Raw genomic sequence first — 20,028 nt, 5'->3', positions numbered from 1 at the left:
GAGCAAGTTGTGGTATCTAAATGTGATGGAATACTATTGTACTGTAAGAATTGATGAGCCAGGATGCTTTCAGAAAAACCTGTAAAGACTTATATGAACTGATACAAAGGGAAGTGAGCAGAACTAGAACATTGTGCCCAGTGAACAGCAATATTATACTGTGAAGAATGAATTTGCTATTCTCAGCAATACAGTAACAAGACAATTTCAAAGGATTCATGATGAAAAATGCTATCCATCTTCAGAGAAAGAAGAGATCTAGTCTGAATGCAGATTAAAGCATGTTATTTTCTTAATTTTTGTTTTTGTCTGTTTTCTTTTTTTAATCATAAAAGTATTTTTATTATTTTCTAGTTACATGTAAAATAGTTTTCAATATTTGTTTTCACAAGATTTTTAGTTCCAAATTTTTCTCCCTTCCTCCTTTCTCTCCCCAAGACAGAAAGCAGTCTGATGTAGGTAATATATATTTTTGTGTGTTTTCTTTTGCAACCTGGCTAATATGGAAATATATTTTGTATGACTGTACATATATAACCTATATTAAAATGCTCACTCTCAGGGATGGTAGAGGGGAGGGTGGGAGAGAATTAGAACTGAAAATTTAAAAAAGAATGAAAATTTTTTTAACATGTAATTGGAAAAAAATCTTTGAGGAAATAGGAAAAAAGCCATTGCACTTGGCTTGTGTGAGGGGGGAAAAAAAGATATACTTTCTTGCCCTACCTCCACTTTTTATCTCCCCACTGAAAAAACAAGAAAAGAAATTTTTCTAAAAAATGTCTCAACCTGCATTCTGAATCTATCAAATTCTCTGACAGGAGGTGGACAGTTTGTTTTGTCATGAGTCCTGGAATTGTGGTTGTTGTGTATTAAAGTTCCCAAGACTGTACAATTTGTTAGTCTTTACAGTATTGTTGTTACTGCATAAATTGTCGTGAGTCTGGTTGAAGACCTTTTGAAAGAAAATTACTAAAAGCTATCATGGTATAAATAAATAGGTCATTCCAGAGTATCTTAATTTATTTTTTGAAAGATATTTTAGTCTGTTAAGATTAGGTGAGTGTTGTAGACACTATATACACCTATGTTTCAGCAATAGTTTTTGAAAGTCTTTCATACTATTCTTTTGGATGAGATGGAGAAATAGTGAATTCAGAATTTGACAAATGATCAGAGTTGTCATTAATATGTTAATGTTAGGTTGGATGGAGATTTTTAGTAGAGTAGCTCAGGGGGAAAGTTCTGGTCCTGTGCCATTTGGCATTTTCCTCCATTAGTAGGGCAAAGGCATTTGACCTGTTTTGTCAAACTTGCAGTTGACATGAACTAGGAGGGATTTTATAAACAAGGCCAGAATACAAAATGAACTTGGCAGGGGGTGGGGGTGGGTGGGTTAAGGAAAGATTGACTTTTAACTAAGTTGAAATTTAAAAGGGATTAATGTATAACTAATTATACTGGATTCAAAGAATCAGCTTCCCAAAAACAATGGTGGGGGGGGGGAGGCGTGGTTAGACAGCATTTTGTGTGAAAGAGATCTGTGAATATTAGTGTATTGAAAGCTCAAAATGAGACAGTTGTGTGAATGGCAACCAAAATAGCCATACTCAGAAGCTGTGGTGTCCATAACTACGTTCCCATTGTAGTCTGAACTGATTAGACCATATCTGAGATATTTTTGACTTAAGTTCTGAATGCTGTTATTTTAGGGAAAGCATTAACAAACTGGAGCTTGAAATTGAATTTAAGCATTTATACCTTCCAGGTACTGCATCAAGTAGTACTACACAAGAAGTTTTCAAGGAATTTGCATTCTCTACAATCCACTGGGAAAAACCAAGTGGGTGGAGAATGCCTATTCATACTGTGGATGGAGAGCCCTTTCAGATGGTCCATTAGTATTAGACCACCTCTTCAGATGAATGTTGAATTGAACCCAGAATCAAATAGTAGGAGTAACAGAAAGGGCCAGATTATATTTGAGAAATTATGCAGGGCTTTCAATAAACTTAGACTTCTCTTTGAAGCAAAAAGATGATTACAATTATTAAATTTTTATTGATATCTTTTGTTTTATATCACCTACATTTCCTACTGTATCACTTCACCTGACCAGCTCTCCCAGAGAGCCATTATAACAAAGAATTTTAAAAGAGGTGAGACAAGGTTTCAGCAAAATTAACTTAAAAAAAAAAAAAAGCCTGACATTATAAAGTGTTTACATACCTACAGTCTCCAACCTTTTCATAGAAACTGGGCAAGTGTTTTCTTAAATTTATTTTTGGTTATCATAAGCTTGGTCATTATAATTTGACAGAATTCTGTTTTGGTTATTTTTGTTGTTGTAGGGGCCAAATTTAATATGGGGAGAGTTAATTGGGTGGCTCGCCATAATATTGGGGTTCAGAAAATAATGAAGTGGGGGGGACAGCTAGATGGTGTAGTGGATAGAGCACTGGCCCTGGATTCAGGAGGGCCTGAGTTCAAATCTGGCCTCAGGCACATGACACTTACTAGCTGTGTGACTCTGGGCAAGTCACTTAACCCTCATTGCCCCACAAAAAGAAAAAAAAAAAAAGAAAATAACGAGGGACTTCTAGGTCCAAAGCTTCCTCCCCTCTGAACTGCCCTTTTTAGTTATTTCTCCCAGGTCAATAAGAAAGGAGTTCAACAGCTTCTTTTCCACAAACAAATCAGGCTTTTATTGAAAGTCAAGGACAAGGGAATAGAGAAAGAGGAAAATGGATAATCTCCCTGGTTTGGGGTTTTATTTATTTTATTTTGTTTTTTAAACATAATCCCATAAACAAATTCATTAAACCCATGGTTCGTGTGATCATTGTACTTTTTTCTCATTTTACTTTGTGTTCATGCTCTGTTCTTTGCATTCTTCATGTTTGTTTTCTTACAATATAATTTTAAAAATATTTTCAAAATACAATTTTATTATCTTTTTTTAACATGACTAAAATTTACCTCAGTATCCCTCCTCCTTCCCATCCCTGAGAGCTATGTCATATAACAAGTAATAATTTTATGGAAAAAAATCCAGCAAAACTTGTCAGTGCATGAGAATAGTCTGAAAACATGTGTGGTGTACTATTGCCTGTTGGTATCCCACCTCTACAAAGGGATGTGGATGGATGTCTTCTCATTTCCTTTTTGGAGCCATGCTTGTTCTTTGTGCTTTTCTTTTTTGTTGTTGCTGTCATTTGTGTGTTGTTTTCTTGGCTTTCCTTTATATCAGTTCATGCAGATCTTTCCTTGCTTTTCTGTATCCATCACACATCATTTCTTATAGCACAGCCATATTCCATTACATTCGTACACCATTAGCCATTCCACAGTCAATGGATATCCACTGTTTCCAGTTTGTTGCTACTACAAAAAGCACTGGTATAAATATTTTGGTGTATATGGTGAGTTTCTTATTAATGACTTCCTTGGGGTATAAGTCTAATAGTGGGTTCACTGGGTCAAAAAGTGTGGACATTTTAGTCACTTTAATTGCTTAATTCAAAATTGCTTTGGAAATGATTGTACCAATTTATAGCTCCATCCACCATGCACTAGTGTGCCTACTTATCTTCTCATGCTGTCTTCAACATTGATTATTTCCATCTCTTGTCTTCTTGGTCAGTTTGTAGGCTGTTTGGTGAAGCCTCAGTTTTTAAATTTGCATTTCTCTTAATTGGTGATTTGGAGCATTCCTTTATGTTACAGTTTGCAATTCTTTTTCAGAACTTTTTCACTTTGATCCTTTGACCACTTATCTCTTAGGGAGCGAAAAGACTATTCTTCACAATAGTAATCTTCCAATTTTTTTTTAACTGTGAATTAGGAATTATTAAGTCTCTGTAGAATCAGAATAATGGGTCACCCGAAGGCAAGAGCCTTTGATGCTCATTTATCTGTGAATAAGCTTCAGATTATCAGAGGCAAATTGTGCACATGAAACCGTAAAAACGTTTTCAAAGATAGGCAAAGACACGGCAGAGTCACAGAAGTCCAAGGGATAAGTTTGGAAAGCCTGAATACTGTATTGATCCCTTGGTTAAGTTAAGAGATCAATAAGAAGGCCATCTTGTGGACCATTTTAGGAGGAAACACAGACCATAGTCTAAGATTACATGGAGTAAAACTAAAAAAAAAACTAAGCTCCAGAAAGAGGAAATGATTTTCCTTTGCATTAAGATCTGTGTTGGTAGGGGGCAGCTAGGTGGCGCAGTGGATAAAGCATCGGCCCTGGATTCAGGAGTACCTGAGTTCAAATCCAGCCTCAGACACTTGACACTTACTAGCTGTGTGACCCTGGGCAAGTCACAAAACCCCCATTGCCTCGACAAAAAAAGAAAAAGATATGTGTTGGTAACTGCATTGTTCTTTCTTATGAGGAGGAAAGACCTCCTGGAAGAAATGGGCCCTACAAAAAAACCTCAAAAACTTGGGGACAATCTTAGGAGTTTGCACTATCCAGTATTTGGTTATAGAAAAAGATGCTTCTTATGGTAGTGCTCAAATAAGTAGGAATGTTCCATTGGCTTCAGCAAAGAAGCTAAATACATAATAAATAGTTCATGGCCACACAACTATTCAGAAATGGAAGTTGCATGGTTTTTAATTTTTTTCATGAATCATACATCTTTTTGGGACAGCTTTAATTAACTTTCTTTTTTTTTTTTTGTTTTGTTTTTTAGTGAGGCAATTGGGGTTAAGTGACTTGCCCAGGGTCACACAGCTAGTAAGTGTTAAGTGTCTGAGGCTGGATTTGAACTCAGGTACTCCTGAATCCAGGGCCGGTGCTCTATCCACTGTGCCACCTAGCTGCCCTTTAATTAACTTTCTATTGAAGAGGAAGCATAATTTGCTTCCAAAATGTGTGGCATTGTTCATCTTGAAAAAGTGCTGCTGGCAGGAAAGGAAGAGGAGCTGCTCATGTAGTATTTTAAAACTTTACAAGCTTCAACCTACTTTTAACACTTCAACAAAAAAGACAGTGCCATTCATTATATGCAAAGCACTTAGGATGGAAAATCAAAAAATGAAGCAGCCCCTTCTCTCAAGGAGCTTACCTTCTGCTTGGGGAATGGTTAAATACCATTTTGTCCATTGATATAAGGGGATATGATAATTCGGTTAGGACCCAGTGTATGAGGTCTACACAAAGGAGCCTGGAAATACCATTAATACAATAATACAAAGTAAAATGAGTTGCCCCCCCAAAATGGAGCACACACTAATGGGCCATGTGAGAGAGAAAAACAAGGAGAAGAATCCTGATGAGCACTTGTGGGGGAAGGGGAAAGATTGGGAAATTGATATTTTGTATTTAAGTATAAACAGTTATTAACTTTGTCAGTTGAAATGATCAGTGTTTGATGTTTAACAAAACATTGTTAAAAAATACAAACTCCTAAAAGATTTCAGCAACACCCATGACATCTGTTGTGTCCTAAATGAACCATATACTCTTTTCTACTTTAGGAATTCACAGATGTAAAACTTAGCACTACATTTGAACCCCTGTTTAGGATTTTGCTATGCTTAATTTTTTGAATTAACAGGATTTTTCTTTCAGCATTATGTTATTTGATCAATGACTCTTCCCCTTCAATGACATAATCTCAAACACTGTATTAGAACATTCTTGTTACACCATAGTATATGTTTTGTTGCAGAAAAGTTGAGCATTAAAAGCTGGTACTCTTCAGGAGTACCTGAGTTCAAATCCGGCCTCAGACACTTAACACTTACTAGCTATGTGACCCTGGGCAAGTCACTTAACCCCAATTGCCTTACTTTAAAAAAAAAAAAAGCTGGTACTCTTCACAGTATTTTTTTGGTTGCATCTAGAAAACTGTTGCGCTTTGTCAGGTTAATCCAAGCCAGCTCATGTTTGACATATAGTTTGTCTATTAGGTGTTCTTTTTTGTTTTGTTTTGTTTTGTTTTGTTTTGTTTTGTTTTGTTTTGTTTTGTTTTGTGGGGCAATGAGGGTTAAGTGACTTGCCCAGGGTCACACAGCTAGTGTCAAGTGTCTGAGGCTGGATTTGAACTTTTGAACTCAGGTCCTCCCGAATCCAAGGCCAGTGCTTTATCCACTGTGCCACCTTGCTGCTCCTTTAGGTGTTCTTTTTTTTTGGGGGGGGAGGGTTCTTTTTGCGGGACAGTGGAGGTTAAGTGACTTGCCCAGGGTCACACAGCTATTTAAGTGTCAAGTGTCTGAGGCCGGATTTGAACTCAGGTACTCCTGAATCCAGGGCCTGTGCTTTATCCATTGTGCCACCTAGCTGCCCCCAGGTATTCTTTTTAACTTGAAAATAGATGATCTCCAATGTCTGGTCTCCACCAGCTTGAAAATCTTATGATTTCTATGAAATTCTTCATTTGTCTACAAAAACAAGTCACATTTCTGCATTGCTGTCTTTATATAGCTCCAGTTTGTAGCCTCTGTGATCAACGCTGCTTACCTGGGATTTTCCATATACAAAGAAGGGCTCCTGAGCACACCAGAGCTTTTATTGCAAGTGAGTGGGCTGTTCATTGTTAATTCTAAGGGTGTTTTGGTTTTACCTTGGGTATGGATAGTTTTTGTTCTTTATATTCCCTTCCTATCCTAAGCCAGGTGACAGGATCTTTTTGAAGTATGAGACGAGTTAATATATCTAATATTACATAATGAAAGACTAGTCTGTCAAATCCATGTCCCCATGTTTATCTGAGGAATTTCCACAGGGTTTTTTGAGATTGGCAGAGGAAGGTATAGATTTTCATGTAGAGCAGGCTAGATAGAATGAATACCTTATACATGAAACCACTGGTAGCCAAAAATGCCTGGGGTTTAATAGTCTTTATAACTTTTTCTGGAAAAGTTTTATCTTTTAAGCTGAGTAAAATGCCTATACTATACAAAATGCTAGACTAAGTGGATCTCAAAAAATGTTTGTATTCAGTAAAAAAAAAAGTATGGCATAGTTTAATACTGACTAAAAGAAAAGTGGTTCTTTTTTTAAAGGCTTTTTTCCTCTTTTTACCCTTCAATTACAAGTAAACATTTTCTTAACATAAGTTTCTTTTTTTGGTGAGGCAATTGGGGTTAAGTGACTTGCCCAGGGTCACACAGCTAGCAAGTGTTGAGTGTCTGAGGCCAAATTTGAACTCGGGTGCTCCTGACTGACTCCAGGGCCGGTGCTCCATCCACTGCGCCACCTAGCTGCCCCCAACATAACTTGGAATTCAAAATTTTTTATCTTCCTCCCTTCCCTCCCCCTCCTTGAGAAGGCTGGCAGTTTGATATAGGTTATACCTGTGAAGTTATGCAAAACATATTTCCACATTAGCTATGTTGTAAAAAAGAAAGCAGAAAAAAACAACCAAGAATAAAGTAAAAATAATATGCTTTGATCTTCATTCAGACTCCATCATTTCTTTCTCTGAAGGTGGATAGCATTTTTCATCATGAGTCTTTAGCATAGCAAAGTCATTCACAGTAGATCATTGTCTTATTGTTGTTAGAAAGATAGATATACACATCTTTCTGTGTGTACAATGTTCTAGTTCTGCTCACTTCCCTTTGCATCAGTTCATGTAAGTCTTTACAGGTTTTTCTGAAAGCATCCTGCTCATCACTTCTTATAGCACAATAGTATTCTATCACATTTAGATACCACATTCCTCAGGATATGGGTATGTCCTCAATGTCTAATTTTTGGCTACTACAGAAAGAGCTGCTGGAAATATTTTTGTACATACAGGCCCTTTTCCTTTCTTTTTTAAAAATCTCTTTGGGATACAGACTGAGTAGTACTATTGCTGAATCAAAGGGCATGTTGTTTTGTAGCTCTTTGGGCAGAGTTCCAAATTGCTCTCCAGTATGGTTAGATCGGCTCGCAGCCCTACCAACAGTGCATTAGTGTCCCAATTTTCTCACATCCACTGCAAGATTTTGTCATTTTCCATTTCTGTTATGTTAGTCAATCTGATAGACATGAGGTGGTACCTCACAGTTGTTTTAATTTGCATCTCTAATCAGTAGTGATTGAGCATTTTTTCATATTACTAGTGATAGCTTTCATTTGTTTTTCTGAGAATTGCCTGTTCATATTCTTGGAGCAAAAGTTGTTTTTAAAAAAAAGTCCCAAGAACTTATTTTCATAAGGGACTGTTAAAGTCATTGTTCTTGTTAACTTTGTGGATGCCATCCTCACAACATAAAGTAGAAAGAATGCTGGATTTGGAGTCAGCTGATTTGGGTTTGAGTAAAATCTTAGTTCTGCCATCTATGTGATTTTTGATAAGTCACATAATCTACAGGCTCAAGTTTTCTTATTCCTAAAGTGAGGGGATTAAGACTGGATCACTGGAGGGGCAACTAGGTGGCACAGTGGATAGAGCACCAGCCCTGGATTCAGGAGTACCTGAGTTCAAATCCGGCCTCAGACACTTAACACTAGCTGTGTGATTCTGGGCAAGTCACTTACCCCTCATTGCCCTGCCATAAAAAAAAAAAACAAAAACAAAAAAGACTGGATCACTGGATCATCACTCTAGAGTGCCTTCAATGTCTCTGTGTTTCTATGATCTTAAGCTATATTCTGTTATTGAGTAGTTTTTTTGAAAGTTGGGGGTTCATCATCTTTATGCTCTCTTCCTTATTTTGTCTATTGACAAGGTATAGTCCACAGGAGCTTTTTCTATGCATTCATCTGTCTGCATTTGAATTTAATGTTCAAATATTACAAATAATACTCATTCAATGCTTAGGGTTTTTCTTTTTTAGAAAACGATTTGTGTATATAGTTGGGAAAGAGGAGAGATCAGTGATGTAAGTTTTCTTATATTTCTCAAAGCCACAGGCTTTTTAGAGTTAATATTTTTATTGTACTGATAATTATTTGTGTTTTGCAGGAACGAGATTGTGATACTTTCTGGTTTCTTGGTGGAAGGAAAAAGAAGTGGGCTTCCTCCCAATGATGAAAGTGTGATTGCTATTGTCTTCATGAGCTCCAGAGGTCATAGCACACTACCACGAACTCTGATGGCCCCTCGAATGATTTCCGAGGGAGAACTGGGAGGCATCGCCCAGATCACTTCTTCTTTATACCTGGGCAGAGGCAGTGTTGCCTCCAACCGCCATCTCCTCCAGGCTCGAGGGATCACCTGCATTGTCAATGCCACCATTGAGATTCCTAATTTCAACTGGCCTCAGTTTGAATATGTCAAAGTGCCTTTGGCTGACATGCCCCATGCCCCCATTGGGCTGTACTTTGACACTGTAGCCGACAAGATCCACAGTGTGAGCCGCAAGCACGGAGCAACTCTGGTGCACTGTGCAGCTGGTGTGAGCCGTTCCGCTACCCTCTGCCTCGCTTACCTGATGAAGTACCACAGTGTGTGCCTGCTGGAAGCATACAACTGGGTCAAAGCCAGGAGGCCTGTAATTAGGCCCAATGTAGGTTTCTGGAGGCAGCTGATAGACTATGAACGTCAACTCTTTGGGAAGTCAACAGTTAAAATGGTACAGACGCCTTATGGTATTGTCCCAGACGTTTATGAGAAAGAGTCTCGACACCTGATGCCTTACTGGGGGATTTAATGCCACCACAGCCTGCATCAGCAGCTCCATTGAGCAGTACCAGCATCTGCTACACACAGTCTGCTACCCTCTACACCTTTCTTTTCAAATGATGGACTTTTGGTTTTCCCTCAAGTGTTTTTTACACTGGGTGTTCAAGTCTATTTTAAGAGGTGGGGAGGGTGGGGGAAGGGACACATTGCATTGCTAGTGACATTTTTAAAAGTAACCTTTTGAAATAGTGTTTACAAAAATCTTTATCCAGCTTTTAATCATTTTTAAACAATTTGAAAGTTAAATAATTTGATGACATGTTTTGCTCTTCCTCACCTTAAATCTTATGCCTTTTGACACCATTGCAGGTATCTGAGCTCAATTCAAAGTGACAATCACTTTGTGCTAGGATCAATCCTTCAGACACGGGCTTTTTACTTAAGGCTGCCAACTAAAACAGCTGCTTAGAAAAAATTGATATAATGCTTCATTCTTTAGTGGGTCACCTATATTATTTCTCATTCACTCAACCTGCAACTTCAAATAAGTAAACTTTTATTTAACTGTAAGTAACGACAATGAAATTTGCTGCAGAGATCATCTTGGAATCACTTTATGTGATCCTAGATTATATTAGTATTTTTAGTAAACTTGTAATCCTCTTAAAACTTTTATTAGGCAGATTTTTGTTTTCCTGATAACAATTCACTTTTATGTTTCTTGTAAGGATAAAAGAAAGACATGGTAAAATATGGTCCTTCTCACAAAATTATGAACATTACCTAAAATAGGCTTCCCAGCTGAGTCATGTATACCCATTCCCACCATTGCAGATGGGCAGATATTAATATCACAGACAAGCACTGCTGGAACAGTGAGAATAATGTGTTTGCTCAAAAAAAAAAAAAAGTCTTCTTATCAGCCCATTGTTAAGTGGAGTGGAGTGCTCTAAAGCATTAGGTCCTCCATTATAGGTATGTTTAAAAGAAGAAGAAGAAGAAGAGTGCCTCTACTTATATTTAAAAAACAACAACACAAAACCAGAACCATTAAAAAAAGTCAATAAAGATTATAAAACTGAACAGCAATGGCTTTTCTTGACTGCATTTGATTTAAACTTCAGAAATGTCATGTGACACGCTGAATGACTAGTACCTTGGATAGCACAGCCTTACAGGGACTTTGTGGAACTTTCAACACCTGTCATTTTAAATGAACTCTTACCCATAATCCTAGGAAGTAGTTGTATTGTCAGACTAACCCTAATCTACCTAGTCTCAAATATTTCCATATTTGATAGTACTTCTGGGTATAAGATGACAACTGTGTTTTCCAGACTTTTTGTTCATTCACTCCTATCAATAAAGCATTTTCCCCCTACCTGGTGAGTCTTCTGGAGGGAAATGGCCTTTTGTCATAGCACTTATTCTGTTTTGAGGCTCTGTCATGCCTGCTGAAGGGAAAGTTGGGAACCTGCACTACAGCAGGAACAGAGAACCAGAGAGGAGTGTTGGGTGGTAACAGATCTTGCTTCTGCACATGGATATGAAAGTATGCTTGGTAACTTGTGACTGAAAACTCCAAATGGTCATCCTTCTACACTGAAAAATTTGGAAGATTCTTCTTGATTTTAAGTTACCTTAAAATCTTTTAGTGAAAAGGAAACTGTTTCAAAGAAACCCTGGTGAAGAAATTTGAGAAGTAGAGCTAATACTGTTTTGTTAAAAGATTTATATTTTTTGAGTTCCTGTGCATTCTGTGTCTCAACTTTTTTTTGGTGGAGCAATGAGGGTTAAATCTCTTGCCCAGGGTCACACAACTAATAAGTGTTAAGTGTCTGAGGCCACATTTGAACTCAGGTCCTCCTGAATCCAGGGCCAGTGCTTTATCCACTTCATCACCCTAGCTGCCCCTCTATGTCTCATCTTAACCCTAAATATAAAAAGGCTGTAAACTGAAGGGTGTGCTGTTCTTTAGGATTACTCACTTGAGTTTTCAAAGGTTTGCATTTTAAAACAGCAAATGTTTTCTCATTTTCCTGAAGAAAAAAGCTTCACATGAAATGCAAGACAATCATTAACATAAAAGCCACTTTATAATTGATAATACAAACTACTTCCAACACAGCCCAAGCCAATCTATTATCAGTTTTTTATTATTTTCCATCAACTTCAGTTGGTTTGTGGATGCCTAAACTCATAGTATCAGGGTCTATTACATTGTCATCAGAAAGCTCCTACTAAATAGGTTGGTTTTTAACCATATAGGTTACTCGTAATAGAATGGGAATATTGGGATTGTCAGGTAAAATTTCAACTACTGGCAAAAGTTATAGCACTTGTGAACTTATTTGCCATAGATAGTATTATAAGGGAAGTTTTGTTTCTTTGATCTCTCATTGGTGACCCAAAATTTTAAGGGGCAAGTTAGATGGTCTTTAATAAGAAAATGAAACTAAATTTTTACAAAACTTATAGATGCTGCTGTGTTTAAAACCGCGAACAGTGATTAAAAGGCAAGTGGAAGACATCTTTAAAAAGTTTAAACAGTCACGGAACATTACTTTCAATATGCAACCCGCATGCAATGTTGACTGGTAAGTACTTGGTGAAAAGATCCTTTTAGAGATGACATCAACAGTATCACCAGTGTGGAGAGAAATTCACTTAGCAGTAAAATCAGAGTCTAACATGCAGTAACAAAATTTTAAAAGCATAATTTTCAATCTTCATGCCAGTAGTCAAGTGAAGCTGTCTTGACAACGCATGCTATCGAAATCAGTCACCTTGGTTACAGTTTCCAAGGACACAGGCCTGGGCTAACCATAGAAATCACTGAGATGAAAGTAAACACAGCAGTACTGAGTCATTTCATGAAGGGGGTATGTGTAAGCAGCAAAACAAATGGAATGGTATTCTTCTGACATTCTTGATGGGAAAGGAGACATTCAGAACTCATTGCTCTTCATGTCAAAGGGCATCTTGTTGATACTGTGTATTGGTTTCTGTTTCTGCACTTCTCAAAGTGGTAGTGTGTCATGTCATTCAAGTTAGTTGTCATTATCCTTGGAGATCTCATAGCATTCTGGGATATGTCTTAAGATTTAGAAACATCTGCTTAATAGGTTAACAGAAGCAAAAAGAATGAAATTACTCACTATGGGCTGCTGTCACATAATAAACACCACAGGAATTATAAGCTTTGTCAACTGGTATTTTCTACTATCAATGATAATCAGAAGTGGACTCAAATTCAAGTGTTAAAATGACATACATAGCGTGTTTCCAGGTTCATTGTGAGACTGTCAGGAAATCTACTTACGAAACCTATGGAAACCTATGGAAATTATGGCTTAATACTAATTAGGTAGAAGTCCTTAATCAGTGTTGGCCATCTAAGTCATCCTAGCTGATACTGATTTGGTTTGGGACAAAATTAGTAGTTCCACTCCAATTTATGTTACACTCTTCTCTTTCCATTCTTTTGTTCACTGGAGTCAAAACCACAGCCCCATGAACTCAACAAACACTGATTACACGTGTAAAGTAAAATAGAATTTCCCTTATGGTTTGTCATGGGGAAGGGGAAAATAATTATATAAACAATTACAGGCAATGCTATGCACTCTTGGAAATCCAAGTTAAGTATGGGGCAGTGAGATAATGAGAAATATATGGTACTTCGGTTTGATTTAAAATAAACTTTTTAATAAAAATCTGTAGATCAGAGAAACTGTTCCAGTATTGGTATATTTTCCATTGGATTGATGTTTCTTCAGCAGTCTTTATTTTCCTACACACTCCTTTCAGTTACAACTGTCTCAGTTTACAAGGCAAAGAAAATTCACACAGCACACGAACCTTGTCCTTCTAGATTTTAATTCGTCTGAATTTCCACAGCTTAGAAGTCAGTAACTTTTGCCACAAATGCTGTTCTTCAACAGCGTTAAGAAAGATATATCTACAACTATGTACTGTAAAGTCAAGGAGTATTGATCCTCATATAGCCATCTTCAGGAAGGGCCACTCATTGCAAATAAACACCATGCAGCTGTATAAACAGTCCTTCTAATACAAATTTTCTCAGCAAAGTATCACGGTCCTGGGCCTGGTACAGGGGTTGGATTCAGAACAGGGACATCATTAAGGAAAGGATTTACAAACTGATGTACAAGATTTGGGGTATTCATGCTACTGTTAACATCCTTCCCTATGAAAATACCCCTGGACATTTTTTGAGATAATGGTTCTCTTTAGCAGATTCAGCTCTAGAAACTAGGGAAGAGGAGAGATTTTAAAACAATGGGATACTGTAAAACTTACTGGGACTCACAACACCCACAAACACTATCTACAAGTCTAACCATCAGCCCAAACATTTTTAAGTTCTTTATTTAAACAATAAGTAAACAAATGCATTTTTATCCCACAGGACAAAGATCATTTCCATATCTAAGCAGACATAGTATCTTCATAATTTCTAGTCCTATAATGGTATTTCTTCTGTCAGTTATTCACAGTTTTGAAATTGTAGCAGCAAATGCTTCCTTAGAGAAAAATAATCATCTGTATATTAAAACACATAGGAGAACGAGAGATTTACAAACCTGTGGTGTCCAATACAGACTGGGCAGGGCTAAGATGAGACTGATACAGAAGGGTAATAATCTCTCTTACAGTAGCTCTGCATCATGGGGTGACTCTGAGTGTTAATTACTTCATCTCAGATCCTAAGTGGGATCAACAGTCAGAGGTTACCAGTATTGGCTTGGACTTTCCATCCTTTTGTGCCTCTTGGGAAGTTCCTCATGTAGACTCCTGAAGGAATTACTCATTTATTGGTCCCCTCAATACCTGGGGTCTGGCAGGAAAAAGCTGATGCCTGGTGGAAGGCCTTAGAGCAGATCTGGCAGGATGAGTCCCGGAGGTTTGGGCTCTACACAGTTGATCCAGAAGTTGGCACAGCTTGCATGATACTGATGTCCTCCATATGCCAGTTTGAAACTGTCTGTCTCAGAATTGAATGCCTATGAAAACAAGATTGAGGTAGAAGGGAAGAAAGGTCAGGCTTTGTAGAGTAACTTGGGGAGACTGACACTTTCCTTGAGAGAAAACTCTGAGTCCCCAAACTTAGACTGAGGTTTGTAGAAGGGCTGCGGCCATAATAGTAAGATCAAAGCTCTTTGGTCTATAAAGGTTGAAGTGACAGCACCTTTTCTGCTCAGAAAGAACAGATTCTTGCCAATAAACTGGCTTTTAGCAAAAGATGCAAATGTCTGTGTAGAAAACCTGCACAGTGACCAGATCAATCTCCTGTGCTGCTGAAAATTCCTGCTTTCACCAAGTCGGAAGGTCCTCTTTTTCAATGTTAATAATTTTTTTTGAGTGGGGCAATGAGAGTTAAGTGACTTGCCCAGGGTCACACAGCCAGTAACTGTCAAGTATCTGGGGTGGGATTTAAACTCAGATCCTCCTGAATCCAGGGCTGATGCTTTATCCGCTGTGCCACCTAGCTGCTCCTAATGTTAACAATTTGACTTACACATAATCTAATAACTTCTATTCATTTACATTTGGTTAATTTCAATATATTAAAAACTCAAATGAGCCAAAACAGAATTTGTATGCTATCAAGAGCAGATATAGTGATGTCTGAATCAACTTAAGTGTAAAGTAATTACCATTACAGCATTCACTGTTATCAAAAATGACAACCCTCAGATGAATGAGTTGTTAAAGATGTTGAAAGATAACATTAGTGACGAGAATAAAAAATATTGTCTTGTCTTCTGTCACTTGCTGTGATTATTTAATATTTTTGGAAAGATTAATGGAAATTTACTTAAGGTACTAAAAAAATCCCACTCCAAACCTAAAAATCCAAATTATTTTGATCCTGGAGTTTGATGGGCTCTAGATAAATCCCAAAGTACTCTAGCTTTGTAGTCTAATTTGGTCACTACAACTTCCATGGCTTCTCCATAAATTGGCCACAATGTTGTCCTGCACACCATAGGAGGAAGAAATAAGTGAAAAACCAATCATGAGATACAAGCATGCAAAACAAGACAGAAAGGAAGTCACAAAGACACATTAATTGATTTAACATTACAGCAACAAAAATGACTCTGAAGGATTCATGATAGGAACAATTCAGAAAGGCAGTGGGATTATCCAATATGCCTTCCACACTCATAATTAAGATGATGAAGCTAAGAAAATATGTGACTGGTTCATACTTTTTTAGGATGCTCTTCTGCAGGTTTCTCTTCATTCTGAAATAATGTCGAAACCAAAAGGTCAACAAGACTCTCGCCATGTTTGCCTACCTCCAAACTGTTTCATGTTTTGACCCTTCTTCACAGCCCCACTGTGCTTTGTACCTTAGCTACACACACTGAAAACAGTAAGTTCATTAATTCAAAACCAAAAACAAACTGAACTCCCCTCCCCCCCAACCAAACCAATATTTAACACATGCTTCCCTGGTTGCCCTTTACAAAGAAAGTAAATATTAGCTCCCTTGGAGCTTTGTAAAAATTCTAGTCTTTAGTGACACCACACTGCATGTGAGGAAGACACTACAAAAAAGACTGACTAGAGCTTTTCTCAAGAGACCTTGAAAACAGTACTTCTGAGTTAGTCTGGGTGGGCATGCCTGGAACTTACTCGGCTCCTTGAATCCACATTCAGTAGGCATACCCCACAGGCAAGTTCCTGAGCATTTTTAATCCCAGGACGCAGCATACAGGAGGAGAAATCCAAGGAGTTTTCATCTGGCTATAAAGACAATGAGACAGAGTTAAGTAAGAGCCCAACAATTACAAATGCTGTTTGTTTGGTTCACCCTCTGATTACTCATTTCTAGTAGTGGGGCTAGCAACAAAATAAACAATCTCATAATTACTAACACTTGTCAGGAAGTTCAAGGCAGTGTGCATGTCCTCTGATTTCTGCTTGAAATTATTTTCAAAACAATTATTTTCAGTTTCAATAATAGGTAGTTAATTATCTGTGAGCAATAAGGCAAAATTATGTTCATTTTGTTTTTTGTAATGCAAGTTTCCTTATCTTCCATTCTTACCCTCCCACCCAACAAAAAATGCACATCTATTTCCTCTCTTTTCAATGTGGAGACTTAAAATGGGTACTGTAGTTTCTTGAAGCAACCATCCCCTTAATTTAAGTTGTACTTTCCAGACCAGGAGCAAAGGGAAGGGAAATCATTTTCACAGAATTTTAGCATTGGAAAGGGCTTTAGAAATCACCCAAGTTCAACCCATACCTGAAACATAAAATCATTGCATGGCATATCCAACAAGTGGTCTATCATGTTCAGGTGTGCTTATGACCACTTTGACCAAAAGCATTTGGTGTACAGGTTTCTCTTCTGTAAAAATTTGGGATAAAACTTGCTCTAGTTTCCAAATAGAGTTTAGGAGGATCAATATATATATATATATATATAAAATATAATAATATTATAATAATATGATTTTCAGCAGCAATACTTTAGGTGGGAGTAAATGGGAAGTTTAATGTGTTAGAACAGACCCACTTGAGAAATGGAAGTGAAACATATTTGAACTTTATATCAGTCAATAAATGTACTCCAATAGTTATTTATCAAGGGCGTAAAAGAAATGAGGTCATACCACATTCAGTAAAAAAACCACATGCCTTTTGCATAAATTACCTTGTAGACAAATTACTCTTAAATAAAAGGAACTTTTTCAAATTTAAATTTGTGATTTTGTGTAAATCATGTGCATGCCAATCAGAGTGCCTATTTTAGAAAGTACTTTGTCTATATTGAGACTATTATGTGCTAGTCCGCGTTTTAAAGGACATATACACTATTATACTACTTGTACACAAAAATGCTAGGCACAGAATCCTATGTCTAACAACAAATGGCTATACTACCTTCCAAGAAAACATAAAACATGATATAAGCACAAGATCTGTGAGGACACCTAAACTGCTTACCTTTATTACAGATTCCTTTACCATCTCTCTCTCCAGCTGGGGCTATCATTAGTCATATACATGTATAATGAGGAATCTGAGGGCTTCCTGGAGACTATAGGTTTATGGAGGAATATTAATAAAAAATTAAACTTTTGTCGGCTGTGTCTCTAACTGTATTAAGTGAAAAGTCCATAGCATACTATTCACTGCATGTCAAAAGCAGCTGTAAAAGTGTTTGGACTGAATTTAGGATGAAATATGATTTTCATTACCTAAGGAGAAGTCAGAATTCTGTTCTCTAGGCTCTACCTGTTTGGCAGAAACCGTCTGGCTTTCCTTGTTTTCCAGAGCCTGTAGTCTTCCTCCTCTTCTACACTTAAAAGACCACTGGGTGGGGGTAACAAAGGTGAAACCTGTGATACTCCATCCCATATGGGGCAGGCTCCTCAAAGCTCATCACCATTGACTGAGTATGTCAATAAATTATTGCAGATGCTATTCTACTACCCTCAAGAAGTTTAGAATCATCAGTTTATGTCTTTCTACCCAATCCTACCACAGGAGGGAGACTTTGTTTAGCAATACAAAGAACTGTGGTTATTACAATGAAATGAACAAGATGGGGCCCTGCCAACAGAGTGTATATTCTCAGAATCTCTGCTAGCACTAAGTAAATACTAAATGGTCAAAATTTGGATTTTCTACAGGTATTTCACCTGCAATATCCTAGGTAACAATGCTCTGATGTTCTATGTAATGGTGGCTTTTTTTTGGGGGGGGGGTGAGGCAGTTGGGGTTAAATGACTTGCCCAGGGTCATACAGCTAGTAAGTGTCAAGTGTTTGAGGTCGGATTTGAACTCAGGACCTCCTGAATCCAGGGCTGGTGCTTTATCCATTGTGCCACCTAGCTGGCACTAATGGTGGCTTCTTTTGAAGAAAAAAGCATTATAGACAATTTCAGAGGATCACAGACTTAAGAGGTAGAAGGAACCTTCCTGGTAATAAACCCCATCTTTTACAGATGGGGAAAGAGAGGTTAAGCATCCTTGGATGATTTAGGATAAGGTCACACTAGTAATAAGCAGCAGAGCTAGGATTTGAACCCAAGTCCTAACTCCAAATTCAATGCTCTTTCCAAAGTACCATGTGGTACTCTCCTGATACATCATCTCCGTGTCATCCCAAAAAGAAGAAAATGAACCTCTAAGAATCTTAGAGAACAAAAATCAGACTGAGTCCATGGATCGCAATGATCCAACACAAGAAAACTCAAACGCCTGAAACTGAACAAGCTTGGGAATATGCTCTAACCCTCCTATCACTGTCTCTATTTAAGCTATCCCTCTCCTATGTGTTTCCTACTCCCAAGATCACACAGCAAGTGTGGGGATCAGGCAGAACATATTCTTGCAATTGAGTTTATATGCTCCTCTGTCCCTCTAGTCTGAAAACTTTGTTCTCTCTTGTACTTTAACTCCTCAATGAATGTAATATTCAATTTAATTCAACAACTATTGTATCTACTATATGCTAAGCACTAGGGAAACAAGGACAACCCCCGCCCCCCTAGTCTCTGCAGTTAAGGAGTTTACATCACTCCCCATGTAATTTCATGGGGACATGAAAAGATAATGGGGACAAGAAAACATAAAACATGATATAAGCACAAGATCTGTGAGGACACCTAAACTGCTTACCTTTATTACAGATTCCTTTACCATCTCTCTCTCCAGCTGGGGCTATCATTAGTCATATACATGTATAATGAGGAATCTGAGGGCTTCCTGGAGACTATAGGTCTGCATTCCTTTCCCCTGCCCTTCCAATCTTCTTTTCAGATTATCTGTACATAACAGAATCACACCCAGGCCCTGTGTCTAATTTCAGGAGACAAAGATGGCACTACCACCTGGGGGGTAAGGGAAGGCTTTGTGGAAAGGGTGGCACCTGAACTGAGCCTTTAAAAATATTAAAAAAAATGTTTCTCTATTTTCTCCTTTGAATCATCTATTTTTTAGGATTAAGTTATTTATAGTTTCCAATGAATTTTTAATCTTTCCTTCACAGGCCGTTTACTCAATGTAATTTTTATTGCATTGTGGTTGGTAAAAGATTAATTTAAAATTTCTGCTTTTCTTCATTTATCTGCAAGGTGTTTATGTCCTAATACATGATCAATTTTTGGTGAAGGTACCAGGCACAGAAGAGAAATAGCTTTGCTTTTTGTTCCCATTCAATATTCTCCAGAGGTCTAGCATATTTAATTTTTCTAAAAGGTCCTTGGCTTCTTTATTTTTTGATTTTTAATTGCACATTTAAGAAAAAGGGCCACTAGGTGACATTTTAATTTACAAATTGGCATCATTTTGGTCAACAGATATCCAAATGCTGTTTTCTTTTATCACAACAAAGCAGCTGTACAGAAAAAAACCAGCATAACTTGTTTTGATTTTTAAGACTTCTTTATTCTTTGGTTCAATTTATCTA

The 20,028-nt window shown here is 37.5% G+C and overlaps 2 protein-coding genes across 7 annotated transcripts in view; one reads left to right on the top strand and one right to left on the bottom strand.

Moving 5' to 3' along the window:
* Nucleotides 1-10,513, top strand: part of DUSP14 (dual specificity phosphatase 14) — a 37,373-nt gene extending 26,860 nt beyond the window's left edge. Inside the window, exons 2-3 of the mRNA XM_044005516.1 lie at nt 6,437-6,529; nt 8,910-10,513. Of these exons, the coding sequence (XP_043861451.1) occupies nt 9,001-9,597 (597 nt within the window). The 5' untranslated portion in view covers nt 6,437-6,529; nt 8,910-9,000 and the 3' untranslated portion in view covers nt 9,598-10,513. The remainder of the gene's footprint in view (nt 1-6,436; nt 6,530-8,909) is intronic.
* Nucleotides 10,514-13,103: 2,590 nt separating this feature from the next.
* The window catches only part of SYNRG (synergin gamma), a 96,731-nt gene continuing 89,806 nt past the window's right edge, over nt 13,104-20,028 (bottom strand). For 4 of the 6 annotated variants that reach the window (XM_044005509.1, XM_044005511.1, XM_044005512.1 and 1 more), the window contains 3 exons: nt 16,239-16,349; nt 15,809-15,844; nt 13,104-14,596 (listed from right to left, as the gene is read on the bottom strand). In XM_044005509.1, the coding sequence (XP_043861444.1) occupies nt 14,465-14,596; nt 15,809-15,844; nt 16,239-16,349 (279 nt within the window). In that variant the 3' untranslated portion in view covers nt 13,104-14,464. The remainder of the gene's footprint in view (nt 14,597-15,808; nt 15,845-16,238; nt 16,350-20,028) is intronic. The other 2 variants (XM_044005510.1, XM_044005515.1) reach the window with 1 other exon arrangement.

Source organism: Dromiciops gliroides, chromosome 4 (genome assembly GCF_019393635.1).
Source record: "Dromiciops gliroides isolate mDroGli1 chromosome 4, mDroGli1.pri, whole genome shotgun sequence".
Classification (NCBI taxonomy): domain Eukaryota; kingdom Metazoa; phylum Chordata; class Mammalia; order Microbiotheria; family Microbiotheriidae; genus Dromiciops; species Dromiciops gliroides.
This window is presented reverse-complemented; position numbering and strand designations above follow the sequence as displayed.